This window comes from Grus americana, chromosome 5 (assembly GCF_028858705.1).
Source record: "Grus americana isolate bGruAme1 chromosome 5, bGruAme1.mat, whole genome shotgun sequence".
Lineage (NCBI taxonomy): Eukaryota > Metazoa > Chordata > Aves > Gruiformes > Gruidae > Grus > Grus americana.
In genome coordinates this window covers 2014051-2038499 of record NC_072856.1, presented here as the reverse complement: position 1 = coordinate 2038499, position 24449 = coordinate 2014051, and the positions used below count along the sequence as shown (strand labels likewise).

The 24449-nt window shown below is 67.8% G+C and overlaps 4 protein-coding genes across 14 annotated transcripts; 2 read left to right on the top strand and 2 right to left on the bottom strand.

Moving 5' to 3' along the window:
- The first annotated feature begins 753 nt into the window (after nucleotides 1–753).
- STX3 (syntaxin 3) lies at nucleotides 754–9183 on the top strand. 6 transcript variants are annotated; one of them, XM_054827063.1, is made up of 11 exons: nucleotides 754–1043; nucleotides 2586–2666; nucleotides 2753–2852; nucleotides 2960–3034; nucleotides 3184–3251; nucleotides 3997–4105; nucleotides 4443–4516; nucleotides 4620–4754; nucleotides 5802–5912; nucleotides 8336–8444; nucleotides 8680–9183. In XM_054827063.1, the coding sequence occupies exons 1-10, from the start codon at nucleotides 1014–1016 to the stop codon at nucleotides 8411–8413; spliced, it is 861 nt and encodes a 286-aa protein (XP_054683038.1). In that variant the 5' UTR covers nucleotides 754–1013; the 3' UTR covers nucleotides 8414–8444; nucleotides 8680–9183. The 6 variants fall into 6 exon arrangements, with proteins under 6 accessions (XP_054683038.1, XP_054683037.1, XP_054683036.1 ...); XM_054827062.1 differs by lacking the exons at nucleotides 5802–5912; nucleotides 8336–8444; nucleotides 8680–9183 and adding exons at nucleotides 5591–5701; nucleotides 6379–6489; nucleotides 7060–7195; XM_054827061.1 differs by lacking the exons at nucleotides 5802–5912; nucleotides 8336–8444; nucleotides 8680–9183 and adding exons at nucleotides 5591–5701; nucleotides 6376–6489; nucleotides 7060–7195.
- A 167-nt stretch (nucleotides 9184–9350) lies between these two features.
- Nucleotides 9351–10790, bottom strand: MRPL16 (mitochondrial ribosomal protein L16). The gene is made up of 4 exons (XM_054827065.1): nucleotides 10657–10790; nucleotides 10232–10297; nucleotides 9951–10099; nucleotides 9351–9845 (listed from the first exon to the last, which is right to left on the bottom strand). Exons 1-4 carry the CDS (start codon nucleotides 10697–10699, stop codon nucleotides 9360–9362), a joined length of 744 nt encoding a protein of 247 aa, XP_054683040.1. The 5' UTR covers nucleotides 10700–10790; the 3' UTR covers nucleotides 9351–9359.
- Nucleotides 10791–11086: 296 nt separating this feature from the next.
- Nucleotides 11087–13321, bottom strand: CBLIF (cobalamin binding intrinsic factor). The gene is made up of 8 exons (XM_054827328.1): nucleotides 13133–13321; nucleotides 12818–12997; nucleotides 12551–12694; nucleotides 12305–12448; nucleotides 12041–12216; nucleotides 11507–11961; nucleotides 11300–11418; nucleotides 11087–11217 (listed from the first exon to the last, which is right to left on the bottom strand). Exons 1-8 carry the CDS (start codon nucleotides 13203–13205, stop codon nucleotides 11156–11158), a joined length of 1353 nt encoding a protein of 450 aa, XP_054683303.1. The 5' UTR covers nucleotides 13206–13321; the 3' UTR covers nucleotides 11087–11155.
- Nucleotides 13322–18440: 5119 nt separating this feature from the next.
- On the top strand, nucleotides 18441–21049 carry LOC129207178 (membrane-spanning 4-domains subfamily A member 12-like). 6 transcript variants are annotated; one of them, XR_008577390.1, is made up of 7 exons: nucleotides 18460–18554; nucleotides 18750–18869; nucleotides 18983–19039; nucleotides 19307–19438; nucleotides 19995–20108; nucleotides 20203–20400; nucleotides 20634–21049. XR_008577390.1 is itself a non-coding variant. In XM_054827771.1 (7 exons), exons 1-7 carry the CDS (start codon nucleotides 18465–18467, stop codon nucleotides 20652–20654), a joined length of 618 nt encoding a protein of 205 aa, XP_054683746.1. In that variant the 5' UTR covers nucleotides 18460–18464; the 3' UTR covers nucleotides 20655–21049. The 6 variants fall into 6 exon arrangements, 4 of the variants coding, with proteins under 4 accessions (XP_054683749.1, XP_054683748.1, XP_054683746.1 ...); XR_008577391.1 differs by having other exon boundaries at nucleotides 20002–20108; nucleotides 20203–20286; nucleotides 20634–20652; XM_054827771.1 differs by having other exon boundaries at nucleotides 20203–20286.
- Nucleotides 21050–24449: the final 3400 nt, after the last annotated feature.

Below are 24449 nucleotides of genomic sequence, written 5' to 3'. Positions count from 1 at the left end.
TGTCCCCCAGCCATGTCCCCTCTCCCCCGCTGTGCCCCCCCCCAGCTGTGTCCCCATCCCCAGCCATGTCCCCTCTCCCCAGCTGTGCCCCCAGCCATATCCATGTCCCCCAGCCGTGTCCCCCCAGCTGTGACCCCTACCCATCACCATGTCCCCCAGCCATGTCCCCTCACTCGTGTCCCCTCTCCCCAGCCATGTCTCCCAGCTGTGCCCCCCCAGCTGTGTCCCCATCCCCAGCTGTGTCCCCAGCTGTGCCCCCAGCCATATCCATGTCCCCCAGCTGTGTCCCCTCTCCCCAGCCGTGCCCCCCCAGCTGTGTCCCCATCCCCAGCCATGTCCCCTCTCCCCAGCTGTGTCCCCATCCCCAGCTGTGTCCCCAGCTGTGCCCCAGCCATATCCATGTCCCCCAGCCATGTCCCCTCTCCCCAGCCGTGCCCCCCCCAGCTGTGTCCCCATCCCCAGCTGTGTCCCCAGCTGTGCCCCCCCCAGCCATATCCATGTCCCCCAGCCGTGTCCCCCCACTATGACCCCTACCCATATCCATGTCCCCCAGCTGTGTCCCCTCTCCCCAGCCGTTGCCCCGCTGCAGCCACCCATGGCAGGGTAGGACACGTTGTCGACGTGTGACCCCCGTTGGGGACCAGCTTCCTCCTCGCCTCCTCGCCTTGGCCACCCCACATCCGTCCCCGCCTCGCCGCAGCCTCCCCGGGGTGACCAGGGGCACCCACAGTCGTCGCCTTTAACGGAGCCGGTGTCCCCGGGTGTCCCAGGTGAAGGGTGGCTCCACCTCGTCCCTCCCCTCGGCGCCTTCCTGCCTTCCTTGTGCCTGTCACTGGGGATTAACGCAGGGACAGCCCCGGGCTTGGGGACAGGGACGGGGACAGGGCCACCAGCCACCTCCTCTGGATGTAGGAGGCCTCGGCCGGCTGGGGAGGACCGAGGGCGACATCCCCCATCGCTGCGGTGGGTGAGGACGGGGACCCCCCCGCGCCCCGCCAGCCCTTGGGGGCACCATGAAGGACCGGCTGGAGCAGCTCAAGGCGGTGAGAGACCCCCCCGCGGGGTGGAGAGGGGATGGGGGGGACACCTCGTGGGGTGGGGGGGTCCCCAGGGTGTCACGGGGATGGGGGGGTCCCTGAGACCCCACCCCATGGTGCATGGGGACGTCACGGGGGGGACCCGAGACCCAGGTCCGTGGTGGATGGGGACATCATGGGGATGGGTGTCACCAAGAGCCCACCCCACGGCGGATGGGGGTGTCATGGGGATGGGGGTCCCGGAGCACCCCCCCACGGCGGATGGGGGTGTCATGGGGATGGGGGTCCCGGAGCCCCCCCCCCACGGCGGATGGGGGTGTCATGGGGATGGGGGTCCCGGAGCGCCCCCCCCACGGCGGATGGGGGTGTCAAGGGGATGGGGAGCCCTGAACCCCACGGCAATGGGGGTGTCAGGTGGAAGGGACCAGCCGGGGGGGTCAGCCCTGTGAGTCGTTTGGGGGTGGGGAGGGTATTTTGGGGGGAGATCAACCCCCCAGACGAGGGCTGTCCCCCCCATGCTGTGGGGTGCAATGGGGAGACACCAGCCCCCACCCGGGCAGCGTGGGGCAGGGGCATCTGTCCCTTGGGGGGCCGGAAGCAGATGTGGGGTGCCCGTGGGGGCCAGCACCCCATCCTGTGCCCCACGCCTCGCCGCGCTCCCCGCTGCAATCGTCGCTTCCTCCTCCCTTTGCCCGCCCTGCCATGGGGCCCCGCTGCCCCCCGCTCCCTGGGGACCTCCCTCCCCCAATGTCACCCCCCCCCCTTGCCGTGGGGGGTCCCAGCAGCCCCCCAACCTGCACCCAGGCCCCGGCATGGGGCGGGCAGCCGTGGTGGGGAGGCTTGGCGGGGATTTAGCGGGGATTACGGAGCCATCAGATAAAACCCTTGGGAGGGAGGGAAGGGATTAATTTTATTTTTACTCCGGCAGGAGCAGGCGGGGGGGGTGGGGGTCCCCAGCCGGAGCCTGTCCCCCTCTCTGGGGACACCGCAGCCGGGCACCGGGTACCCCCCGGGGTGCTGGCGGAGCTGAATGGGGCGAGGGGAGACGGAGGGGCCGGGACTGGCACCCTGGGAAGGGACTGAGGCGGGAGCCTGTGGGCGGGGGGCCGGGCACGATGCCGCGGTGATGGGCGACAGCCGCCTTTGGGCCCCCGCCGAGCCCCGGCGCTGCTCAGACCTGCCGCAGGACGAAGGTCGGGGCCATAAAACCCTATCCCGTCCCCGTCCCCATCCCCATCCCCGTCCCTGTCCCCTCCCTCCGGCCAAGCCCAGCAATCCCTTAATTCCCTGGCCGTGTGTGGCCAGATGTGAGACAAACTCGTGTGTGTGTCGTCCCCCCCGCTGCAGATGTCCCCCCCGTGCCACCACGTCCCCGAGGCTGCTCCCGCCTCGTCCCCCCCCCCCCCCGACCCCGCAGAGCTGGGCTGGTTGGTGGCCACCCTGGCCCCGCGGGGTGGTGGTCACCCGGGGTGGGGGGGTGTCACCGGGGTCCTCGGGCGCAGGCAGGGTGGGTGCCACCCCTGAGCGCTGCCCGCCGTACCCCCGCAGAAGCAGGACGCGGACGATGACACCGAGGAGCTGGAGATCGCCGTCGACAACACGGCGTTCATGGACGAGTTCTTCTCGGAGGTGAGGGGGGGTCGGGTACGGGGCCGGGGGGTGCGGGGCTGCCTCCTAACCGCCCCCCCCCCCCCCGTCCTCCCCGGCTCGTCTAGATCGAGGAGACCCGGCAAAACATCGACAAGATCTCGGAGAACGTGGAGGAGGCCAAGAAGCTCTACAGCATCATCCTCTCGGCCCCCATCCCTGAGCAGAGTGAGTGTGGCGGCCGCGTTCCCCCCCCCCCCCGTCCAGGTCACGGGTCCCCTTCCCAGGGACGTTCCCACGGTGGCTTCCCCGTCTCACGTGCCGTGACCCCGCAGAGACCAAAGATGATCTGGAGCAGCTGACGGCGGAGATCAAGAAAATGGCCAACAGCGTCCGCAACAAGCTGAAGAGTGAGTGGCCGCGTCCCCACCGCTGTGTCACCCAGCCCCGTGGGTCCCCCTGACCCCGTGGGAAGGGCAGGGTGTGCTGGGGACACTGGGACCGCGGGGTCTGGTGGGTGGGGAAGGTCCCTGACGGGCTGGGGTCCGGCTCTCGCCAGGCATGGAGAGGAACATCGAGCAGGATGAGGCACGGTCCTCCGCCGACCTGCGGATACGCAAGTCCCAGGTGAGCTCCGGTCCCCGGGACCCGCTGCTGGGGCTGTCCCCACCCAGCACCCCCAGGTCCTGAGCACCCCATCCCACCGTCCCCCACGGGCTGGAGATGCGGCATGTCCCTGGTGTCCCCAGGTCTCCCACCTCTGTCCCCTGTCCCCAGCGGCACCCCGTCCCAGACACACCATGTCTGGGTGCTCCCAGGCTTCATGTCCCTCCGCCCCGTCCCCAGCGCTCCGTCCTGTCCCCCATGGGCTGGGACATGCCATATCTCGGGTCCCCCGGGTCTGTCCCCAGCCCCAGCACCTCATCTTGTCCCCTGGGCTGGGGCTGTGCCATGCCGGGGCTGTCCCCATTGTCACACCCCTGTCCTTGTTCCTGTCCCCTGGGGCTGGCAGGTGTGCTGCCTGGGGTGTCCCTGTCCCCTGGGGCTGGGACGCACCATGCTTGGGGTGTCCCCATTCCCACACCCGTGTCCTTGGTCCTGTCCCCTGGGAAAACGACCCATGGGGACATGCCATGCCTGGGGTGTCCCGTGTCCCCATCCCTGGGTCCTGTCCCCCGGGGCTGGGACATGCCATGCCCGGGGTGTCCCATGTCCCTGTCCCCATCCCTGGGTCCTGTCCTCTGGGGTTGGGACATGCCATGCCTGGGGTGTCCCGTGTCCCTGTCCCCATCCCTGGGTCCTGTGCCCCATGGGCTGGGGAGGTGCCATGCCCGGGGTGTCCCCAGCCCCACGTCCTTGTCCCCGTCCCCAGCACTCGGTCCTGTCCCGCAAGTTCGTTGACGTCATGACCAAATACAACGAGGCGCAGGTCGACTTCCGGGAGCGCAGCAAGGGCCGGATCCAGCGCCAGCTCGAGATCAGTGCGTGCCCCCTGCCCCGCAGGCCCCGCCCACCTCACCCGAGGGGCGGGGCCTGCTCCCACAGACCCGCCCCCTTTGGCAAAGTGGGTGGAGCCAGCCCAGACAGACCCCGCCCCCTTTGGCAAAGTGGGTGGAGCCAGCCCCTACAGACCCCGCCCCCTTTGGTGAAGTGGGTGGAGCCAGCCCCTACAGTCCCCGCCCCTTTGGTGAAGTGGGCGGAGCCAGCCCCTAAAAACCCCGCCCCCTGGCAAAGTGGGTGGAGTCAGGTCGTACAGACCCCGCCCCTTTGGTGGAGTGGGCGGGGCCTGTTCCCACCACCCGTGCCCCGTGCCTGCAGCCGGCAAGAACACGACGGACGAGGAACTGGAGGAGATGCTGGAGAGCGGGAACCCCTCCATCTTCACCTCGGGGGTGAGCGCCCGCCGCGCCACGGGGGGGGACGACAGCGGGGGCCGGGATCCCCCCCGCTGACGGTCTGTGTCCCACCCCCCCCCGTCTTCCCAATCCGTTGCAGATCATGGACTCGCAGATCTCGAAGCAGGCGCTGAGTGAGATCGAGGGGCGGCACAAGGACATCGTGCGGTTGGAGAGCAGCATCAAGGAGCTCCACGACATGTTCGTGGACATCGCCATGCTGGTGGAGAACCAGGTACGGGCTGCACGGGGACCAGCAGGGAACTGTGCACGGGGACCAGCAGGGAACTGTGCACGGGGACAAGCAGGGACCTGTGCACGGGGACCAGCAGGGAACTGTGCACAGGGATCAGCAGGGAACTGTGCACGAGGACGAGCAGGGACCTGTGCACAGGGACGAGCAGGGAACTGTGCACGGGGATCAGCAGGGAACTGTGCACAGGGACGAGCAGGGAACTGTGCACGGGGATCAGCAGGGAACTGTGCACAGGGACGAGCAGGGACCTGTGCACGAGGACGAGCAGGGAACTGTGCACGGGGACCAGCAGGGACCTGTGCACGAGGACGAGCAGGGACCTGTGCACGGGGATCAGCCAGGAACTGTGCACGAGGACGAGCAGGGACCTGTGCACGGGGATCAGCAGGGACCCACGCGTGAAGCCACGCAGGGAGCGGCACGCAGGGCTGCACAGGGCTCCGTGGGGACACAGGGTGGCACGGAGCCACGTGGGCACCCGCGCGGGGCCACGCAGGGCAGCACCGGCACCCGTGCAGGGGGACCCAGGCATGGAGCCACGCGGGGCTGGGTGGTGACTGGCACACCGGTCCCCGTGGGGCCACCCAGCACCCGAGGGGACCCCGGAGGGGGAGGGAAGGGCTGGCAGGGGTGCGCCCTGCGCCGCGGCGGTCCCGGCCCCTCTCTCAGCCCCTCTCTGTCCCCCCCATGCAATGCGAGGAGCCACTGTGTGCACCGGGGAAGGGTGAGTACCTGCGCCGCCGGGGCTGTGCCACGTGCCGTGGGGCCGTGTCACGGGGTCCCTGCTGAGCGTGTCCCCTCTCCCGTCCCCGCAGGGTGGGTTGCTGGATAACGTGGAGCAGTACGTGATGCACACGGCCGAGCACGTGGAGCAGGCGAACCAGCAGACCAAGAAGGCGCTCCAGTACCAGGGCCAGGCGCGCAAGGTGGGTGGGTGCCAGCACCCCTGGGTGCTCTCAGCGTGTGTGTGTCCCCCCCCCCCGTCTCTCTCTCTGCCTGTGCCCCGCTGCCCCCCGCGCCCCGTAGGGAGCCATGATCGACCGCATAGAGAACAACATGGACCAGTCCGTCGGCTTCGTGGAGCGAGCCGTGGCCGACACCAAAAAGGCCGTGAAGTACCAAAGTGAGGCCAGGAGGGTGAGACGGACTGACGGCTCCGGTGTCCCCCAGTGTCCCCTCCGCAGCCCCCGGCATTCCAGAGGCACCCCCGGTGTCCCCCTCTGTCCCTCAGCGTGCCTTCGCATCTCCCAGTGCCCCCAGTATCTCCCTGTATCCTCCAGTGGCCCCGCGAACCCCTCGTGTCCCCCAGCCACCCCCAGTGCTCCCCCAAATCACCCCAATAGCTTCCACTGGTCCCTGCTCCTCCCTTGTGACCTCCGTGGGGCTGGCAGCTCTGTCCCTCTCTGTCCCCCCTCCCCAGCCCTGAGCCCCCTTCCCACCCTCAGGTGTGATGAGCTGGTGAGGGCTCAGCCCCTCCTATCCACGTCTGCAGCATCTCTGACTTTTCTGGGCTCCTCTGCGCCCACCTCTGCCCTCCATGTGTCCCCCCCGCAACGGGGCAGGCGTAACCGGCCCCCGTCTCCCCTTTCGCCCCCTCCAGAAGATGCTGATTTTGGCGGCGGTAGTGGTGCTCTTGCTGGGGATAGTTGCCCTCATCATCGGGCTTTCCGTGGGACTAAACAAGAAATAGGTCCCGAGGCGGGGGCTGTGGTCTGTAAGTGTTTGGGGGGGGGGGGGGGCAGGGGAACCCCACCACGGGGCCACAGGACCCCGGAGGGCTCGGGGACGGTGAGCAAGCAGGGCTGGGCTGGCCCCGCCATCGTACCCTGCCCTGGCTGGGGTCTGCCTCTCCGGTGCTTCGGTTTCTGCTGCTGCCTTTGGGGCTGGGGGTGCTGGGCGCTGGGTGCCGGCTGGCGGCCTCGGGTCTGTGGTGCTCGGGGGTCTGCGGTGCTCAGGGCTCTGCGGTGCTCAGGGCTCTGCGGTGCTCAGGGCTCTGTGGTGCTCAGGGCTCTGCGGTGCTCAGGGCTCTGTGGTGCTCAGGGGTCTGCGGTGCTCAGGGGTCTGTGGTGCTCGGGGCTCTGTGGTGCTCAGGGGTCTGCGGTGCTCAGGGGTCTGCGGTACTCGGGGCTCTGTGGTGCCCAGGGGTCTGTGGTGCTCAGGGGTCTGGATTTCGGCTCCGTGCTTGGCTGTGCGTTCCCCGTGCCGGTCTGTGCCGTCCCCGCACGGCCCTGCTGCAGCCCCTCGTTCCCTTCCCCGCTGACGTCTCCCCCTTTCCCTCCTCCAGACGCTTCCGACTGTCCCAGCGGCGACGTCTCCCATGGGACCCTCTCCGGCACCGCGGCCTGGCCCCCCCTTCTCCCCGCTTCTCCCGGACTTGCTGCCCTCAGCCCCCACGTACCGGGTCCCCCCCCGGGCTCGGCACCGCTGCCTCTCCCTCCACCAAGGGACCCCCTTTGCCGGAGCGTTCTCCCCTGCCAGACCACTCCCTGCAGCCCCCGCTGTCCTGCCGGTCCCTGGGGGTCTGTCCTCCTTGTCTTTGTGTCCCCGACACGGGAAGGGGACAGGACTCAACTATTTATTTTCCCTTTGCTGATAAATCAACTTCTCCTGGTCCCCCATCTCTTGCTGGGGGCCGTGTCGGCACCGCAGGGGATGCGGCAGCCGGTGCCACGACCCCGGCGAGAGGAAACGAGGTGATTCGGTGGGGGGAGTCGAGGGCTGGACCCTCATGGGCGTCCCGGGAGGACGAGGGACAGGGACACGGTTAAGACAAGGGGTTTGGTGGCACCAGCAGCTGCCGGCAGGTCTGGCCACGCTTTGCTGTCTACCGTGCCGCGGCAGACGGAGCTGCCAGGGACCTTGTCCCCTCCTGGCCTTGATGTCCGCAGCTGGCGCGTCCCCCGACGCCGACCGCCCCGGCGCTGCGGGGAGCTGGGGCGGGAGGACGCGGCGGTTGCGGTTATTTAATTCCCGTGCCAATAAAGATCCCTGCTGATGCCCGCCCTGCGCCTCTCCTCTCCGCGCGCAACACGATGCCGGGGTGCTGCGGGGACAAGCGGGGTGCTGGCACCCCAGAAACCCGAAGCGGGGGGGCTGCTGCCCCCAGGCTGAGCACAGCTCTGGCTCAGCTTGCGGCAGCCGCAACATTGTGGCTGGGCTGGTGGCTTTGGCAGAGGACGTGGCGTCTGGGACCGGCCCCGGGTTTTGGGTGCTGTAGCGAAGCAGCCCCTCGGGGTGGAGATGTGACAGGGGAGCGTGGGGCTGGGGACACCCCAAAACCCCACGGACTCTGTCAGGCTGGGTCAGACCACCTTCCCCATCCCCCCGCGGTTTTGGGTAAGTCACAGCGATGGGGACGCGTCCCCCCGGTGCTTGGCCACTGTCCGAGGGTGACGCCGGCGCAGCCGCGTCCCGATGCTACACGCAACCAGCTCACACCTGTCCCGCTGCCTCCCCAGCCCCTCGGCCCCCTCCCCAGCCCCTGTCCCTGTCCCCCCGCCAGCCCCTGTCCCTGTCCCCTCTCCCCAGCTCCGTCTCACGTCCCCTCTCTCCCCGCGCAGAAGAAGATCATGATCATGATATGCTGCATCATCCTCGCCATCATCTTGGCTGCCAGCATTGGGAGCATCTTCGCCTGAGACCCCCACCCGCTGCCCTCCAGGTGACCAGGTGCATGGCGGGAAGGTGGCAGCGGGGGGTCCCCGGTACCCCCCTGCGCCCAGGGAACCGGCTCGGGTCTCAGCGGGGTCGAGCCGGGTGGGATTCCCTCCCCTTGGACTTGCCGACGCATCCGTAAGGCGCCGGCAGAGACCAGGCGGCCACGTCACGGAGGGATGGGGACAGCCGCAGCGGTGGGAGCCGCATCCCCTTCCTTGGCGGCCCCTCATCTTCCTCCCCGTTGCAGGTGGCCTTTCCCCCCTCCTGCCCCGCCGCCCGGATGATCCTGCCCGTGTCCACCTGCAGCTCCAACCATCGGAGAGACCCCGACCGCTGGTCTCAGGACCCTCTTGCCAAGCCCTCATCCCCGGAGCCTCGAGGACATCCCTCCGCCACAGCCCACGTGTCCCCGGAGGAGCGGAGACCACCTGCCCCGGCTCCCCCCTTCCCTCCCCACCGCCGGGCAAACGCCCCAAGGTCTCCCCTCGCTCCCCATCCTCAATTTGGCTGACGGTCGGTGGCCCCCACAAAAAGCGGCTCCCTCCTCAGTGGCACAGAGCGGCCGGAGGAACGGCGTTCCTCCCCGGGGCAGCGTGCGGGCGACGTAGAGGGCTCTGCCTTGCTCGGGGTGGAAGGAGAAGCCTCTCCCCTCGCTCGGAGCTCATCTGCGATGACTTCTCCGTCTCGCCGGCTCTTCGGATGTGCAGCTGCCCGCGCAAGAGCCCTCCTCCTGAATAAAGAGATCACCCACGCTCTGCTCCGGGGTGCTGCGCCGGGGAACGGGAACGGGGTGTCTCAGCGACGAGCCCTGACGCCGTCACCTCCGGGATGCTCCTGGCTCCGTATTCGCGCCTCTAAAAACCACAGCGGCCGTTGCAGGTTCTTGTGGGAAGGTTTAATGAAGGTGGCCCCCTCCCCAGCTGCTCGTTACACCCTGTGTTTCAGAAAAAATTTGCCCCAGTAGCGTCCCTTTAGCTGCAGGTCGTAGGGGCTGAGGTACTTGCGCATCCCCAGCATGTTGGAGGTGACGACGCGCTCGAAGGTCCAGGGGTTTTGGTTATTCAGCCTCTTCTCCTCCTCCTCCTGCCGCATCTCACGGAGGCCGTCGCGGCTGATGGGGACGGCGGGGAAGGGCAGTTTCTTGGCCACCTGCGTCAGGAAGGGTTTCACCTCCCCGAATTCGCAATGCCCGCCTACCTCCACCACCAGACGCCCGCTCTTCACCGCCGTCACGTAGTGATCGATGGGGCCCTTGCCGCCCCCCATGCGGTGTCCCAGGCTCTTCCGCGTCACCGGCTTGGAGGGGGCCGGCACGCGCCAGATGGCGAACATGGTCTTGGGGTTCATGCCGCGGCCGATGGTCAAACGGATCATCTCGAAGTGGCCCCAGTGGAGGTACCCGCCCCCCAAGGCCTGCGGGGAGAAGGAGGGGGCACCTCAGGAACCGTGGTTCCCCCCCCCACAAAACCCTTCGCGCACGCTCCAGCTGGGGGGGAGGCAGGTCCCCGGCCCGCTCACCAGGATCCCGTACTGTCCCTGGGTGAAGTCGGTGGCCTCCCGGGACGGGCCGCGGATGTCACGCAGCTGCCGAGGCTCCCGCCTGACCTTGGGCACCGCCGGCACCTTGTCCATGAACTTCAGCTTTGTCCTCTCTGGGAAGACGATACCTGCCCGGGGACGCGCGTGTGAGGGTCACCGGCCCCAGGACGCCCCGGTGGAGCGGGGCACAGGCGGCAGCAGATCGGGGGGTGCCCCCGCCATCCCCGGGAGAGGGTTCTCCCCTCGCGTGTCCCCCTTACCGCTGTAGTCCGGGGGCAGCACGTACTTCTTGAGGCCCGCCCGGGGGACGGTGACGCCGCCGGGACCTGGGGGACAGAACGGGGACTCAGAGCGCGGCCTGATGCACGGGGCGGGGGGCCTGGGGGCGGCCCCGCTTCCCGGGAGTGGCTCCGGCAGACTCGGAGAGACCCGCCCCGGATCCCAACATCCCCCCACGGCCACCACAGCCGTTCCGGGAGTCCCGGACCCCAACGCCTCTCGGTTCATACGGGAGGAGGCCCGGGCGTCCCGGTGCCAGAGCCCCCCCCCCCCCCAAGTCCCCGGCTCGTCCTCCGCCGGGACCCAGGCGCACGGGCACTCTCCCCCCACCACGACCGCCCCGAAGCCTCCCCGGGCGGTGAGCAGCCCCGGCGGCCCCGCGGAGCGGTGCCCGGGCTCCCCTGACCTCCTCCAGCCGGGAGCGGCCGCGGGAGCCGCCATCGCCACATCGCCGGGCCGCGCCGCCGTCAGCCCGGAAGTGCCCGTAGGACGCCGCCATCAGGTCCGGCTCTCAAAGCCGCCCGGCGAGGGACACGTCCGGTAAAGCGGTCCTTCCCTCCGGCGCACCCGGGGAAACGCGGAGGGGAACGTTAGTTCCGGGGGGGGGACCCATCCCAGCGGAATCCACCCCCCCCACCCGTGTCCCCCCACGATGTCGCCGGGCAGGACCCCCCCCCGCCCGGTGTCCCGTTGAGGCTCCAATACCCTCCCTGCAGCCTGCCCTGACCCTCTCCCTGAGGCCTCATCCCCACCAAGGGGCCCAGGCGCTGTGTCCCCGCGAGGGGCGGAGGTGGCGTGGATCATGGCCGCCTCAGACACACACACACACACAGAGCTCTGTGCTGCAAATGGCTCTTTATTGCCTTCATGGTGCACCCGGCCGGGCCTGGCGTCCCTCGGCGGCTTCAGTAGGTGCTGAAGACGGCCTGGATGTGCTCCCCGTCCTGCGGCTTGTAGGTCCCGACCCCTGCGGCGGAGGGACGGGCGTGAGGCCAGGGCGCCGCGGCCACCGGCACGGCCCGCCGTGTCCCCCACCCCGGGCTCCCCACCTTCCTGGAGGGCATCCCCGCTGCTGAGGAACTGCCAGTAGGTCCTGTCATCCGAGTTGGCGGCCAGCCCGTGGATGGAGATCACCATGGGGCCCCAGGATGTCTGCTCCGTCTGGAAGCTGCCAGGGAGGCGGGTGGGCTTGGGGCTCAGTGGGGGGACGCCATGGACCCCCCCCCCTTCTTCTCCCCGGCTCCTCCGGCTCTCACCTAAAGATGTTGGGTTTCTCCTTCTCCGCCACCTGCAGCACCTTGAGCAGCGTGGAGCCGCCCGGGACGCTCACCGAGATGGTGTAGTCAAAGTGGCTTCCCTGCAGCTTGTTGATGATGGAGTAGGACACTGTGATGGGTGCTGCCAGGACGGCGGCGTGGGTGCCCGGCACAGTGCCACGGGGACCGTCGTGGCTCTGGGCGGCAGCAGCCATACCTCTGTGAACCCCGGTTGTACCCAGCTCTGGGGTCAGGGGCAACTGCAGGCTCTGGGATGTGCCGGTGTTGGCGGCGCAGTCCAGGCCAGCCGCTTCCAGGTACGACTTGCCCACGAGGGCCGGCAGGACCTGGGCGATGGCCATGGGCTGCTGGTAGTTGTGGCCGTACACCACGGAGAAGGCCTGGGCACAGTCCCACTCCCGTGGGGCGTAAAACTTGCTCGTGGCCCCCAGCGCCTGCGGAGGAGGCAAGAGGTGGCGTGAGCAGAGTCGGGAGCGGGACCGGGTGGCCACGGTGCCGCAGCCCGCCCCGTACCTGCAGGGCCAGCCCCATGCTGTAGATGTTCCCGATCATGCCGTGCCCCTTCTCCTGCTCATCCAGGAAGCCGTTGGTCACCGTCGACAGTGCTTCCCGGAGCAGGTCCCGCACGTCGTGGAGATCCGTCTGGCTGTACGTGCACGCCAGCGCCATCACCGCCACAGCACGGGTGTCTGCGAGATCCCGGTGTCACCATCAGAGCTGCCGGGAGTGGGACGCTGCAAGCGAAGGGGAGGCGGCAGGGCCGGAGGGGTCCCTTACCCACGGAGAGGTGACTCTCGGGGCTCAGCATCTGCTTGGCCAGGACCACGGACGCTCCTTGGTAGCCACCTACCCCCGCCAGGCACAGGCCCAGGGCGTCCAGGCTCACGCTGTACAGGGTGGTCTTCGGGACGCCTTCTGCCTCTGCAAAATAAAGCACGGTGAGCTGACGGGGGGGGGGGGACGGGACCGGAGGGGGAGACATCTCCCCGGACACCTCGGGTCCTCCCTCCTGTGCCGGCGTACCCAGGCTGGCCATCTCCTCGTCTGTTTTTTGCTGCAGGACGTGGACCAGGTCGACGGTCTGCCCCAGCGCCTCGACACGCTGCGGGTCCTGGCAGGAGGAGAGGAGGGCGAGCACGTAGAGAGCCGCCTCTCCCGAGGTCATGTCTGCGGGGACGAGAAAACAACCGGGGAGTGCAAGGGGGGGTGCCAGGGCAGAGAAAGCCGGCGGTTCCAAATCTGCCGTACCGGGTCTGCCAGGACCGGTTGCACCCCCTCAGCCCTCCCTACCTTTCTGGGCTCTCTTCACGGCCTCCTCCTGTATCTGCTGGAGCAGCCACTTGCGGGCGTTGCTGGCGGTGGCCCCGGCCAAGTTCATGGCCAGCAGGACGCTGGGGTTCGGCAGCTCATTCTCCTGCACGGAATCCTCCAGGCGTTGCACCAATTTGGAGACCAGTTTTTGCGGGGCAACTGGAAGGAGAGGGGCCGGGCACACCGCTGGCACACCACGGGCACACCACGGGCACGCCGGGGACCCCGTGTCCCCTCCCGGCACCCCCTCGCAGGGTCACCGCTCTGTCTCCGGTGCGAGGGGCTGGCACTTACCGCAGTCGTGCGCGGCTGTGCTGCCCGCCAGGGCCAGCAGGACCCCGATGCTGAAAGCCACGCCGAGCATCATGTTGTCCTCGGGGCAAGCAGGTCCACGCAGGCCGGCAGAGTCCCGCGGACACTCGTCTCTCCCGGTGTCCTCTCCGCTTTTAACTGCTCCTGGTGCTCTTTTCCGGTCACCTGCCCCGGCACTGCCAAGCACCGCCGGCTTATCTGTGTGCCCAAGGGTGTATCGAACAGATTCGGAGGGTCACGGCCGTGGGGACAGTGATTTTTCCATCTGAGGTCACTGAAATATCAAGGGACCGGTTGTACCAGTTGAATATCCTGCGGGGCAGGATGGGATTCATTCCAGGGTGCTGAAGGAGCTGGCAGGTGTCACACGCACCCCCCCCAAAGCTCCTGGGTGGCCGGGAAGGTCCCCGGTGGCTGGAAGCTCTCCAGCCGTATCCAGTTTTACAAGAAGGGCTTGTACTTTCCAGGAAATGAGAGCTCTCTCAGTCTAACCTCCGTACCTGCAAAAACAATGGAGAAGGTCATCCTGGGTGCTAGTGAAAAATATTTAAAGGACAATGCCGTCGCCAGGCACGGTCAGCGCGGGTTGACGGAGAGAAAGTCCCGTCTAATCAATTTGATATCCTGCTACAATGAGGTCACCCGCCTCAGGGGTGATGGGAAGGCGCTGGATGTTGTTTTTCTGGATTTTAGTAAGGTTTTTGGTCCTGTCCCTCACAGCATCCTTCTGGACAAGGCGTCCAGCTGTGAGATGAGCAGGTACAGGGTGAGGAACTGTCTGGAGGGGGTGCGAAGGGGTGTAGGGGACGGGGGGAACATCTGGCTGGAGAGCAGTCACTGCAGTGGAACGCGCCGTTAGCAACTTTGCTGACAATACCGAACTGGGATCTTCTGTGCCTCAGTTTCCCCAGAGGCTCTGCAGTGGGAGGGTGCCCCAAGGACGTGCTCGTCACCCTGCGTGCGGGGACCAGCCTGCTTTTGGGGCGATGAGGGCACCTTCTCCATCATCCCCCTGCCCCAGGCAGGGACAGGGACCGGGACCGGGACAGGGACAGGGGCCGAGGGTCCCAGTTTGCGCCCTGGGAGGGGAAGAGCTCTGCAGAGCCGGGCCCCAGGTGGGTGCGAGGGGCTGGGCGGGGGCTGCAGGGACCACCCACCCTCCCATTGGGAGACCTCGTGGCCGCCGACCTTGGCCCAGGTGTAAAAGCCATCAGCTGGGGGCTACCCCTCCTCTTCCTCCTCCACCACAATGAAGGCTCTCAGGAGAAGGTGGTTTGTGCTCCTTCTTGCTGCCGTAGCCTGGGCGCAGGATGCCCTGGGTAAGGGGCTGGGGTTTTTTTGGAGGGGGGGTGCCCGGCTGCCAGCGGAGGAGGACTGCGGCCCCCTTTGCACCCCGGGCAGGGCAGGGCTGGAGGGGAAGCTGCCCCGAGCACCACGCTTGGGGTTGGAGCCAGGGGAAGCCCTGGGGTGGGTCCTGCACCCCCCCCATCTCCCCGTGGGGATACCTGAGGTGCCCTGGGGTGACAGCACCTATCTCCCTGTCCTCCCTGGGACTGTAAAGGCTAAAATGGGGGCACTCAAGGGGGTGTCTGTGCTGGGGGTAGCCTGGGGGTCCCTGGTGAGCTGGCTCAGCCCTCCCTCTCCTCTCCCTGCCGCAGTCTCGGTGACGTGTGGCCGCTCATGGCTCTCCGTGGCGGTGCCAGCCGGCCTCCTGGGGAGCCGCGTGGCTGGCGGGGAGCTGACGCTGGGGTCCGGCTGCGGGGTGACCGCCGTTGATGGGGACGGGTACCGGCTGGAGCACCCGCTGGTGGGCTGCGGGACCACCCTGGAGGTGAGGAACCGAGGTGGCCACGTGTCCCTGATGGAGCTGCTGCGGCAGCGTGAGCCTCCTCGGGGCGGGTGTGGGATGGAAGCGGGGGGACACCGTGTCCCACAGCGGGGGGGACGGCGTCAGGGCATCCCTGGCTGCGACTGCTGAAGCCCCTGTAGTTGGGAAGGCGCCTGTGCCATCGTTGTTGCTACACCCATGTGGTGGGTGACCCCTGGGTCCTGCCGTCCCATGGCGGGGGACCCCCAGCATCACCCACGGGCACAACAACCCCTTGTGTGAGGGTGGGAGCGCCGGTTAACGTGAGCGGGGCCATTACTGGTGACCTCAAACCTGGCTCTCGCCGGGTGCCGGGGAGTTTCCTGGCTCCTGGACACACAGCACCCTTCGCAGGGTGCTGGGGACAGGGAGGGGACACCCACCCTGAGCTAGGTGACACCTCCAGCCCCATGGCCACTCTTCCCCCAGCTCCTCCCGGACAGCATCCGCTACAGCAACGTCCTGCACTACCGTCCCTCGGCCCGGGGCCCCGTGGCTCGCGCCCGGCCCTTCTCCCTCCCCGTGGACTGTCGCTACCCCAGGTAAGCGGGGAGCCCCGTGGGCATGAGCCGTGGTGGGACCCCTCGGTGCCCATCCTGGGGTGTGTGTGTGGGGGGGTGCCTGCCTGCGGGGATGTGGCAGGCAGGGGTGCCCTGCCTGCCCTGGGAGCCTCCCCCCCCCCGCCCAAGCTCAGGGGTGCTGTCTGGCGCAGGACGGGCAGCGTTTCATCCGGGGCCGTCCAGCCCACCTGGGTCCCCTTCGGCTCCACCGTCGCCCACCGGAGACGCTTGCGCTTTGCCCTGGATGTGTATGACAGTGAGTGGGGGAGCCCCAGACCCCCTCATTCCCCTGTGTGTGGGGGGGTAATGGGTGGGGGGGGCACCCTCCTGCCTGGCCATGTCCCCCCCAGGTACCTGGTCCTCCCGCCTGCGCCAGCCCACCTATTCCCTGGGGGAGCTGATCAACATCGAGGCGTCGGTGGGTGCCCACCCCCGCCTGCCCCTGAGGGTCTTCGTGGACGAGTGCGTGGCCAGCCCGAGCGCCACGGCGCGGCTGAAATACGATGTCATCGCTGACAACGGGTGAGCGCTGGGGCTTGGATGCTGCCCCAAATTGCTGCTCTTCCTCCTCCCCAGGACCCTGCAGGGGGTGGCGGAGCCCGGGGTGGCGGCGGAGCCCGTCTCACCCCGTGTCCCATCCCGGTAGGTGCCTGCTGGATGGGCAGCTGGGTCGCTCCCGCTTCCTACCCCAGCGCGGAGACGGCTTCCTCCGCTTCCAGCTGGACACCTTCCTCTTCCCAAACGCCTCCGGCAGCCAGGTCTGTGCCGGGGTTGGGGGGTCTGGGGGTGCGGGGTGACACCCACCCACCGATGTGGGGTGGCTGGGGGGCGATGGGTGGGGAGCCGTGGGGCAGCTCAGGAGGTGCGGCAGGAGGATGCTTGTCCCTGCAGATCTATCTCCGCTGTCGCCTGAAGGCTGTGGCACGGGGGGCCGCCAGCACCCTCGGCAAGGCTTGTTCCTATGACCGTGTGGCGGCCGCCTGGCGCTCCCCGGACGGGGCCGACTGCTCGTGCTGCGGTTCTCCGGGCGGCTGTGGGGGCCGGCGGCGGCGCCGGCTGGCCGGTAGCGGAGGTAAGATGACCCCCTTGGTGGGATCCGTGAGCCCTACGGGGGATGCCGGTGCCCAGCGGTGCCTGACAGGGCTTCTCCTCGCAGGGCTGCTGGGGGAAGCCAGCGTCCGTCTGGGTCCCCTGGGGCTGCTCTCGGCTCTGCCCAGCTCCTCCCCGGACCCCACGGGGCTCCCCACGACGCTGGAGCCCGGCACAGCGCCGCCTCACCACCCCTCCGTCCCCGTGGTTCGGGGGGAGAAGAGGGACTCAGGTGAGTGCGAGCCCCCGCTGTGGTGTTGGGGGGTGACTGGGGTGACCCTGCTGTCCCCCCCTCATCTCGCCGTCTCTCCCTGCAGGGCCGGCTGTCCCCGGCACCACGCTGGCCATGGTGGCCATGTGCTCCATCCTTGCCGCTGTGAGCGTGGCCGGCTGCTACCGCTCGGTGCGGCATTACCGGAGTGGGCACCGAGTGGGGACCCCCGAGGCAGCGCTGGGGGAGCCCCATGCTGTGGCCATGGCCCCCACCGCAGCCAGCGCTGCCCGGGCCACCCCCGGGACCCCCCCTGCTCCTGCAGCCCCTGCCATCGTGTGAGCCTCCTTGTTTTAGAAATAAATCTGTGGCAGAAAAGCTGTGCCGGGTCAGCGTGGGAGGGGGCAGCGGTAGAGACCGCGTGCACCCTTGGGTGCTCAGGGTGAGTGGGTGGGGGGGATGTGACATGTCCCCAGTGTCCCTGTGTACCCTAAAGGGTCCCACTGGCCTCTCTGGGATGCTGCCGGACCACCCACGCCCCCCCACCATGCTGAGCCGTGCGGACCCTCGCCTGAACGGCCGCTCGCCACGTGGGCAGCGCCAGGCACAGGATGATGGCGGAGAGGTGACGCGGTGATGACAAGACCTTCTTGTCCCCTCCTGCACCCGGGGACCTTCCTGGGGCAGAGCCGGGCTGTCGCGCACCCCAGGCCCCCCCTTGCCTGGGGAAGGGGTGTCGAGGAGCTCCGCTCCCCACCGCCCGTGGGGATGGGGGGGTCCTGCCAAACCCCGTGTCCTGGCTGGGGGGGGGGGGGGGCGGGCAGCCCCCCGTGATGCTCCCTGCACCCCCGGCTCTGCAGGGAGGAGGCAGTTTGTGCCTAATGGCCCTTGATGGATCTTCCAGGAACTGGCTGCAGGGAGGCTTGGGGTTTTTTTCCTTGCTTGCTTTTTTTCTTTTCTTTTTTTTTTTTTTTTTTTTTAATTTTTTATTTCTATAAACACAGCTTGGTGCTGGGGGCTGCAAGCAGGGCTGGGGGGGGGGGGGGGGGGGGCAGCTCTCAGCAGGGCTTAGCTCAGCCAGGAGGTGTTTGTGGGGGGCTTTGGGGGCTTCTCCCCCCTTTCCTCACCTCCCTTTCCCGTGGGGGTGCAGTGGGGTCTAAGCATCTTTTCCCGTGGGTGCCCTGGACCCCTTTTCCTAATTCGAGGGGGGCAACACAGAGCAGCTTTCCCCCCCTCCCCATGAAGGGTGCCCCACTTTTCTCTCCCCACGGGGGCTGCACCCACGGGTGGGGTGGTTTTGGGGGGCTGCCTCTTCCCCCTGCTCCCCCCCCCCCCCCCAAATCTGCTCCGTGTCCCTCCGCCACTATCGACCCTGCGGGTTGGGGCAGCGGGGTTCACCCGTGGCTCTTCGCATCACGCGTGGGTTGGGCGGTGGCCGGGGATGCCGCAGCCTCTGACATCAATCGCTCTGCACCAATGGGCGCCTGCGGGGGGGGGGGGGGGGGCGGTTTCCACCGGGGACCGGGCTGCTCCGGGACCCGGGGGGGGTGGGGGGGTGGCGGGAGGGGGGCCCCCCCTGCTGCCTCCATGCCGGGGATGGGGAGCCTGCGGCTGGGCAGCCGCGCCGTGATGTACACGGCCGAGACCCTGCCCAAGGGCAAGAACCGAGTGATGGGGGTGAGTCGGGATGGGGGGGTTTGGGGGGGGGGGGGGGGCGGCTGGCACCCCTGGGAATATCTGCCCCCCTCCCCTCCTGCCTCATCCCCGAGGTTTCTGCTGCTCCCCCCCTCCCCGGGGGATGTCGCAGCTGGGGTCCCCCTCGGGGCGGTGGGGGTGAGTGGGTCCCGCTTCTCGCCCTGCCCCGTCCCGCAGACCATTCAGATCATGACCGGTTTCATGCACATCGGCTTCGGGATCGTCCTGACCACGCTCACCAACGTCTACACCTCCGTCTTCATCATCGGCGAGATCCCCTTCCTGGGCGGCGTGTCTGTGCGTAGCGCGGGGTCGGGGAGGGATGCCCGCCGGGGTCCCCGAAACTGTGTCCGTGGGTGGTTTGGGGGGCTGTGTGTGGCGGCTGACTGTCCCCTTCTCTCCCCGTGCAGTTCATCATCTCAGGCTGCCTCTCCATCGGGGCGGAGAAGAGCCCCACGGAGTGTGCGGTGAGTGTCCCCGGGGGGGGGTCCCCACAGCTGCCCCGTTTGCTGGAGGAGGGGGCGGGAGGGTGGGAGCAACTCAGCCCTGGGTGAAACCCGCGGGGGCAAAGCCGCGTTTGAAGCTCACGCCAGGGTTATTTCTGTCAACGAGCAATGGGAAGGAGGGAAGGAAAAAAAATAAATAATCCCTGACCCATGGCCGAGCCCCCAGGGTGGGGGTCCCCAGGGGCTTTGGGGTCTGACACCCGCCCCAAAGCCCCCCCGCGCCCGCAGGTGAAGGGCAGCCAGACCATGAACATCATCAGCGCCATCTTTGCGCTGCTGGGCATCGTTGCCTTCATCGTAGACCTCAACCTGAACGGGCTCTACCGCTCCGGCTTCGACTACTACAGCTATCTCGTCCTGGTAAGTGGGGGCACAGCCGGTCCCCCCCCCCAGCCTCCGCTTTCGGGGGAGCGGTGCCCGGGGCTGGCTGAGCCTGCCCAGATAGGGCTAAGCTTTTTGGGGACCCCCCCCCCATCCCCTTCTCCATCCCTCTGTCCCCTCTGGGGGGGTTGTCGTGCCTCCCCCCAGATGCTGCTGGGGCGGGGGGGGCTGTGCCGGGCCCCTCTGCAGGGTTCAGCCCTGTTGCTGTTTGGGAGCGGGGGAGCCCGTGCCCGGTGGCACCCCAAATGCTGGGGCCGTCTGCTGGCACGGCACCGTGCGCCCGACCTATTTTAGGCTGGTACCTCGGGAGATGACTCACGCCCTGCAAGCACCCGTTTCTCTCCGCGAGCCGTAAAAGCAGCGAGGCAGAGGGCTCCGAGCGAGACCTTGGCGCCCACGGAGCCAGGGCTGCGGTGCTTAGGATCGGTGGGAGACAGAGGAGGGGAACCCCAAAATCCTCGCCCCAAAACACAGGGTGGGGTCTACAGGTTTCCTCTTCCTGGGCGTTGCTGATGGGGCTTTCCCTGTCCTGGAGCTCGCAGGGAACGGGATTTCCATCGTGCTGCTCATCTTCACCATCCTGGAGTTCTGCATCGCCGTGGCCACCGCCAGCTTCTGGTGCCGGGCCACCCGCCTCAGCCCCAACGAGGTAGGGTGGGGGGGGCTGAGGGGGGTATGGGGGGTGAAAGGCAGCAGGGCTGGACCCCCAGCACCGTGTCCCCTCCCTCTTGTCCCCCCCCCAGGCCATGCTGATCGTGCCCAGCACCACGCAGGTGGACCTGGCGGTGCCGCTGGCTGACCTGCCGCAGCCGCCCAGCTACACCGAGGTGATCTACGACCCCAAAGAACAGCCCAGCTAGAAGCGGAGCCGGGGCTGGGCTGCCTCCCAGAAGCAGCATCCGTCCCCTGCCTGCATGACAGACCTCCTCCCGCTGCCACCGGTGCCTCCCACCCCATAACCCCCCCAGGAAAGCATGCCCCCCCCCCCCCATCCCCGGGGAGCACCCTGGCACCTCCGCCTCGCCGCACCCGGTGTCGCTCCAAGCGTGGGCGCGCACGGGAGGCGGAGGAGAGGCCGGAGACCCCATGGGGTGGTGGGTGCTGGGGGGCCACGCTGAGCCCCGTGTGTGTGTCCCCCCCCCCCAGAAGCAGCAGCTCTTGGGTTTCTTTGCAGCTGGCCACCCCCGAAGTCTAGCGAGGCGCTGGCCCTGAGGACGTCGGTGCGGGGTCCTGCCTCCACGCTCCCAAAAACCGTCCCCAGCCGGCTACAGCACCCTCCTCCCACTGCGCCGCAGGCTGGGGCATGCTGGCCCCCCCCTCCTGAAAGCCAGCCGGCACCCCGAATTTGTCCCCTCCCTGCCCGTCTCTGCGTTAGGCCTCAAAGAGGGGCTCTTCGCCTGCTGGCTGCTTTGGAGAAGGGGCTTCTCAGGGGAGCGGGGGGGGATTTCGGGACTTCCTGGGGTGTTTCTGCCTGTAAGTACCCAGCTGGCTGTGGGAGTCGGGGTTCGGGACCCCCTCGAGGTCTGGCGGCCCCGTAGCAGGTAGCTTATAGACGCCCCGACGTATGCCAGGAGCCGTGCGGGTGCTGGACCATCTACCTCGGCTGGCACCCCGCTGGCTTTATTTTCTCTTTGAAATAAACGCTCTGTCCAGCCCTGCGTCTCCTCGCTTTGGAGATTTCTCAGCGCGGGAGCTGCAAATCCCCCCTCCCAGAGCTGCTGGCCGTCGGGCAAGGGGCTCATTCCCCCCTGAATTCGGGGGTCTCCTCTGCCCATCACCCTCATCCCACTGCCGATGGTGAGATCCCCCTGGTACCTGCTCCCCTGCTAAGGAAACCCTAAATTCCACCCCCCCCCCCGTATCCACAGCGGCACGGCTCGCTATATTTAGCGCTGCCGGAGCAGCAGGTCAGCCGGCGGCGATGCCGGTGAGGGCAGCAGCTCCGTGTTCTTACACCAGCAGAGAAGCTGCCCCCCAAACCCCCCCCTCCCCGGGGCTGGGGCTGCTCCTTGGGGTGACACGGGGACACCGGTGGCACGTGCCCCCTGTTCCCACGAGGCTGCAAACGTGGCCGGGCGATCCCGTGTGATGGGAACGGAGCCGAGGGACCTGCTGGGTGTTCCCGAATCTCACCTGTACTGCCGCCCTTCCAAAATCACTCGGGTTTTGGCGGGGCGGGGGGGAGGAATTGAGCCCAAAGAGCTCTTGGGCCATTTCTAACCAGCAGAGAGGTTTGTTGGCTCCCGACGAGCTCGGTCCCGATTTCCCTCCGTAAGCACCCTGCGGCGGTGGGAACCCAACGAGGAGCAGGGCTGGGTGATGAGCATCCGGCAGCAGGAGAGCTCACGGAGCTCGGGACGGAGGTGAGGAAGGAAAGCCCGCCGAGGATTTTTTTTCAGAGGGGCTGGGAGCACCCTGGGGAGCTGTTGGCACCCCAAGGCGGGGGGGGTCTCCATCCTTGCTTGCTCCCTGGGGCATCCGTCCCCCTTGTTTGGGGACAGCGTCTGGCCCCAGAGCAGGGGCAGGGGGGGGCCTGTTTGAACCATCTCTTTATTTTCGGGTTAAATGTTTTCTGTCTTGTTTCCACAGCTTTCCACCCCCCTCCCTCCCTTCCCCTACCCTGACAGCGCTCACGCTGCTCAGCCAAAGCCTCATGGATTATTCACTCGCTGTCGGTTATTTCTGTTCCCAGCTCTGAAAAAATAATGAGCCGCTTCGGTAGAAAAAAGCCCCAGAGATTGGGGGAGCGGGATGAACAGCCTGTCTCTGCTTGCCCCGTCTTCATGGCCCATTACGCCTCCTCACCTGTAGCTCTGGAGCCTCCCAGCCCTGGGAGAGGGGGGGGGAACGACACCACCACGCAGCCCCTTCGCCCCCCCCAAACCAGGCTGGCGCATCCCTCTGCCTTTGCCCAGCATGGTGGGTCCCCTCCTTGCTCATCCTTTGCCAGCATCAGGCTTTTTTTTTTTTTTTGCTCCCCGCAAACCCGGAGCATCTCACCACCCCACGCTGAGCCACTGCTGGGTCGGGGTCAGCTTCTTGCTGCCAACTGGAAAACGTCCCTTCCCGTGAAATCGGGCAATTGGCACGACGATAACCCAGACCCCCTCGCTCTTTCAACCTAGGTTATCTTCCCGCAGCTTCCAAGGTTTTCTGCCGCTTCGCTGTATTTAGGAGCAGCTTCCTCTGGAAATGCAGAAATAGGTGGTTTAAGGCTCTGTGGAGAAGCATTTAATTTCTTTATGTGTTCTTCTATGCATTTGCAGCCCTGACCCCCCCTGGGGAGGAGCAGGTACCTCTCAGGGCTGGGGACAGCGGGTGGCAGGGACCAGAGAGGGTCCGGGGATGCGGCGGGGTGATGGGGAGGGACCCGCTCGGGGACGCATGGTGCTGGCGGGATGGCGGCGGTGACCGAAGGGCTGGAAAAAAGGTGACAACACCGGCAGGAGCAACGCTGGGGCAAAGGCTGGAGTGAGGACGGAGCCCGCCGGGGGCCGGGTACCCTGAGGGACGGCACGCTGAGTGCCCCACGGCCAGGGAGGAGATGCCACGCACCCCGGTGCTGCCTCTCTGCCGTGATGGGGAGGGCGGTGGGGGGGACCGGTGGAGCGGGGAGACCTCCATCCCTGGTGGCCTCTGGGCTCGGAGCTCCGTGTCTGGAAGCGGCTCTCGTTGATGGTGTCTGCCACAGCCGAAACCGTCCCCGAGGCAGAGGTGGGGAGCGCGGGACGAGCCCCTCTTGCTCGGCGGCACCGGCGCTGCTCGGAAAGCTTTGGCTCTCTTCCCCGGGGAGACACCCCCCGCCCCCCGTCACGCCGGACCCCCGCAACAGGCGCAGGGCCGACCTCCTGTGTGTCCCACTCCCTGCCCTGCGGCACCGGGGGATGCCCCCCTGCCTGCTCCTGGGGGTGGGCAGGGGCCAAGGGACCCCAGGGCTCCTCTTGGCAGCCCCCCCCCCCGGAGGGAAAAGACCCCTGGGGAGATGCGGGGGACAAGGCGCGGGGTGGCGGAGGGAAGGGCGGCTCTCGGGGGTCTGTGAAATGCTGGTGATGTGGGGGAGAGGAGCCGCTGGTGGAACGGGGCTGCTCTACACCCCTGGGTAAAGCTGGGGAGCGTCTGCACCCCAAATACCAGGTCTGGGTTCCATGTCTTGGAAAAGGGGGTCTAGGAAAGGGTGAGGAGGATGCCTGTGGGGGGCTGAGCGGGCGAGGGGTCTTCAGGATGGAGAAGATGGCTGGAGAGGAGAGCTGGGCGAGCACGCGGTGGTTCTCGGTCTCCGTGTGAAGTGTAGCAGCGAGGTGGCTGAGCTCAGTGCAGGAGGGGTCTCTGCACCCCCCGTCGAGGGAAACGGGGAGACTGGGACCCCTCCCAACAGTCCAGCCTCTCCGGCTCCATGGGGCGTCTGCACGGTAAGGGGAGAGGTCTCTTCTCCCGGGGTTTCCCTGGGGTGCAGCGGTGCTGAGTCCTGGCACCCCGGCTCCTCCGAGTGCCAAAATGTCCCAGGGTACGGGTGCTCGCTGGGGCTGGAGCTGGTTTTGGCATCCCACTGCTGGAGGACCCCTGTCCCCCAATGTGGGGGAGCTAGAAGTGGCACGTGGGTGTAGGCAACGGCCGCGGGGCTGCCCACGGAGCGGGGGGCTCGCTGTGCCTGCCGGAGCCCTGTGAGGGCTGGGGGAAGAGTTTGGGGGGGGGAATCACCGCGGTGGCCCAGAGGTGGTGGCTGTGGCCATGGACCGATGGCCTCGCAGCGGCTCTGTGGAGCGGGGCTCTGCCCATCGGCAGACCTGGCTCCCCCCCTCCTCCGAGCGCGTTCGCCACGTCGTGCCGGATGCGGAGAAGTGCCGTGGCCGTCCCCAGCCCTGCCCGCGGGGATGGCGTGACCCTGTGTCCCTCCCTGGGGACGGCAATGCCGGTCCCAGCCCTGTCCCTCCTGAGCTCCCCGCGGCCGGGCAGAAGCCAAAACCCACGGTGCCGTCCCGGTGGGCAGCGA

Coding starts and splice junctions, on each gene's coding strand:
- STX3 (XM_054827064.1), top strand. CDS start 1,014: ATGAAGGACCGGCTGGAGCAGCTCAAGGCG. Junction 2,667..2,752: donor TGGACGAGTTCTTCTCGGAG/GTGAGGGGGGGT, acceptor CGGCTCGTCTAG/ATCGAGGAGACCCGGCAAAA. Junction 5,913..7,059: donor ACCAAAGTGAGGCCAGGAGG/GTGAGACGGACT, acceptor TCCCTCCTCCAG/ACGCTTCCGACTGTCCCAGC.
- MRPL16 (XM_054827065.1), bottom strand. CDS start 10,699: ATGTGGCGATGGCGGCTCCCGCGGCCGCTCCCGGCTGGAGGAG. Junction 10,100..10,231: donor GCTGCCCCCGGACTACAGCG/GTAAGGGGGACA, acceptor GTCCCCGGGCAG/GTATCGTCTTCCCAGAGAGG. Junction 9,846..9,950: donor AGGGACAGTACGGGATCCTG/GTGAGCGGGCCG, acceptor TTCTCCCCGCAG/GCCTTGGGGGGCGGGTACCT.
- CBLIF (XM_054827328.1), bottom strand. CDS start 13,205: ATGATGCTCGGCGTGGCTTTCAGCATCGGGGTCCTGCTGGCCCTGGCG. Junction 12,998..13,132: donor CACAGCCGCGCACGACTGCG/GTAAGTGCCAGC, acceptor CTCTCCTTCCAG/TTGCCCCGCAAAAACTGGTC. Junction 12,449..12,550: donor CGAGGAGATGGCCAGCCTGG/GTACGCCGGCAC, acceptor TTTATTTTGCAG/AGGCAGAAGGCGTCCCGAAG.
- LOC129207178 (XM_054827774.1), top strand. CDS start 18,465: ATGCCGGGGATGGGGAGCCTGCGGCTGGGCAGCCGCGCCGTGATGTAC. Junction 19,439..19,994: donor ACTACAGCTATCTCGTCCTG/GTAAGTGGGGGC, acceptor CCTGTCCTGGAG/CTCGCAGGGAACGGGATTTC. Junction 20,109..20,202: donor CCCGCCTCAGCCCCAACGAG/GTAGGGTGGGGG, acceptor TCCCCCCCCCAG/GCCATGCTGATCGTGCCCAG.